Raw genomic sequence first — 2,500 nt, forward strand, 5'->3', positions numbered from 1 at the left:
GCAAGGAACGTTATGGAAGTTGTAGGTTCCAGGTCATCACCTTCTTTTGCTGAGATTGTTGGAACATCATCGATATACTCGTTCTACTTCGATAACCCAGGTGACCATACTCCATCAAAGTTTCTTTACTAGCTTGGATCTGAATTTTGTTTTTGCACATTTTACTCTCGTTTTCAGGACAAAACGAGGACCATTGTCAATGGCAACAAGGAAGAAACAGGTACAATGATCACTTATATCGAGTAATGCACCTTATTCGATGCACACCCTATATTGTCCTTAATAGTAGTAGTAGTAATAATAATAATAATAATAATAATAATAATAATAATAATAATATATGTCTCCAGGTTACAAAGTGAAGCTTATCACCATAGTATTTGACTATCTTGGTGCATACTACAAAGACCTAGACAAAGAACTGAATCTGTTATTTGGGCCGAAAGTAGGAAGGTTAACAATTGATCGGTCCCAGAAATGGGTTATTTCACGGAACTGTGAAATTGTAAAGAGATTTTCGTGCTTGTAATTATGTAAATGCATGAATATAGCGATATAATAGTTGAAAGAGCAGATTTTAGCTTTATCATACTGAGACTTTTTAAGTACGTGAATAATGTCGTTTTTTTAGTATATTTATCGTATTCAAGAGTGCATTTTCACTACTTTTCATTATCTTAGATTTATATTAACATATACAACGTGTACATACATATATTTTATATTGTAGTCCACACTGCCTAGGCTGTGCCCACTATGATGTTGATATATACACTGAATGATTTTACCAATAAAGTCTACCATCATACTACTACTACTACTACTACTACTACTACTACTACTACTACTACTACTACTACTGCGTCTTAAATTTGTCATCAGAAAATTCATCCACAATCAAAAGAAAAAGCAACATCACATCAATAATAATAATAATAATAATAATAATAATAATAATAATAATAATAATAATAATAATAATAATAATAATAGTCTCAAGGTTATTTAGCCTAGCCCGAGTGCTCTACTGATCGATTTGGGGGACAAATCAACTGAAATTTCAAAACAAATCAAATGTTGGTTTTTGTGGAGAGAGGAAAACCGGAGTACCCGGCTCAAAACCTCTCGCAGCAAAGTAGAGAACCAACAAACTCAACCCACATGTGGCGTCGACTCCAGGAATCGATCTCGGGCCACATTTGTGCAAGGCAAGTGCTCTCATCACTGTGCCAGCCTCTCTCCCATTCATTGATTTCCGTTAACAGAGATTTTGCTAATTTTGTTCTTACAAGGAACACTTTCTTTCAATTTTAACGGTGCGCCTTATCTTCATTTGCAGCAACGAAAGTGTGGTTGAAAAAATTCAAACGCAAAGTAAGTAATAACATATTAACCATAAACAAAAGTGTGTTGTCGGAGGCGTCCGCATTGCTAAGAGGCATTTTTTTTTCTCAGGGAATTAAAAGTGGCTTTCTGAGTGAGGTGCTATGACACATTCACAGTTAATTGCGTACGTTAAGGGGAATACATCTTACGTTTCTAAAGTAACTTTATTGAGTGGTACAGTGTTTAGTCCTAACCCATACTCTCCCTCTCTGCTTGTTATTTTCTTTTGCTAAAACACGTTTGTCTCGTGGGCTTCTAACCCGAAAACGTTTCCTTCAAATATAACTGCTTGCTACGATTTAGACTTTTTCGGGCTTTTTAAGAGTGTTCCCGCGAACTAGCTGGCTGAAAACCCTTGAAGTCCAGTCCTAGAACAAGAAGATTGTTTCTTATCGTTCTCAATTTTTTCTTTTGTAGCGCTTGTGGTTCTCCCAGAGACGAAGCATCACTGTCAAACAAACAGGTAGATACCTTTAAATTGAACGCATATCCTCTTCCTTTAAGAAAATAGTTGGCTTTTTAATGCTAGAAAAAAATGTCATTTATCAAACACCCTCATTTTGAATGTGAGGCTTTGGGAAATACTTCAAGGGGAGGGTTAAAGTGCCCCTGTGAACAAAAAATCAATTCATATTTTTCTTTGGATTTCAAAACTATGTTAACAAAACACTAAGTGACCCACGTTTTAAGCCTTGATTTGAAAAAGTCACCTCTTTATTTTAACTGTAATTTTCCTATTTAATGGTCCGCCATTACCAACATTATGTTCTTGAGAGAGCTGGATCGAGGAGAAAATGACGTCAAAGGCTCACTAGTTTAAAAATGCAACACGTGTGTACGCCGCAGAATTAATATGCAGCACGGGGGTTTTGGGCTTTTAGACTTTTAAACTCACGCTTTGCATACATAATAAGCTGCGTTCACACGCTGAAATTTTAAGCTAGTGAGCCTCTGACGTCACTTGTCCCTGGATCCAACCGTCTGAGGTCCAATCGGTCAGTTTTGAACGTGAGTAATGGCGGACCGTGAAATCTAAAACTTGCACTCAAAGTAAACGGCCTTTGGATAAAAATCAAAGCTCAAAATTTTGCCAGTCAGGTGTTAAGCAAACAAA

The 2,500-nt window shown here is 36.4% G+C and overlaps 1 protein-coding gene across 1 annotated transcript in view; it reads left to right on the top strand.

Moving 5' to 3' along the window:
* The window catches only part of LOC137982581 (uncharacterized), a 53,695-nt gene that overhangs the window by 17,947 nt on the left and 33,248 nt on the right, over positions 1–2,500 (top strand). The window contains exons 7-9 of the mRNA XM_068829696.1: positions 178–220; positions 1,340–1,374; positions 1,804–1,849. Of these exons, the coding sequence (XP_068685797.1) occupies positions 178–220; positions 1,340–1,374; positions 1,804–1,849 (124 nt within the window). The remainder of the gene's footprint in view (positions 1–177; positions 221–1,339; positions 1,375–1,803; positions 1,850–2,500) is intronic.

The sequence above is a fragment of the Montipora foliosa genome, chromosome 13, assembly GCF_036669935.1.
Source record: "Montipora foliosa isolate CH-2021 chromosome 13, ASM3666993v2, whole genome shotgun sequence".
NCBI lineage: Eukaryota > Metazoa > Cnidaria > Anthozoa > Scleractinia > Acroporidae > Montipora > Montipora foliosa.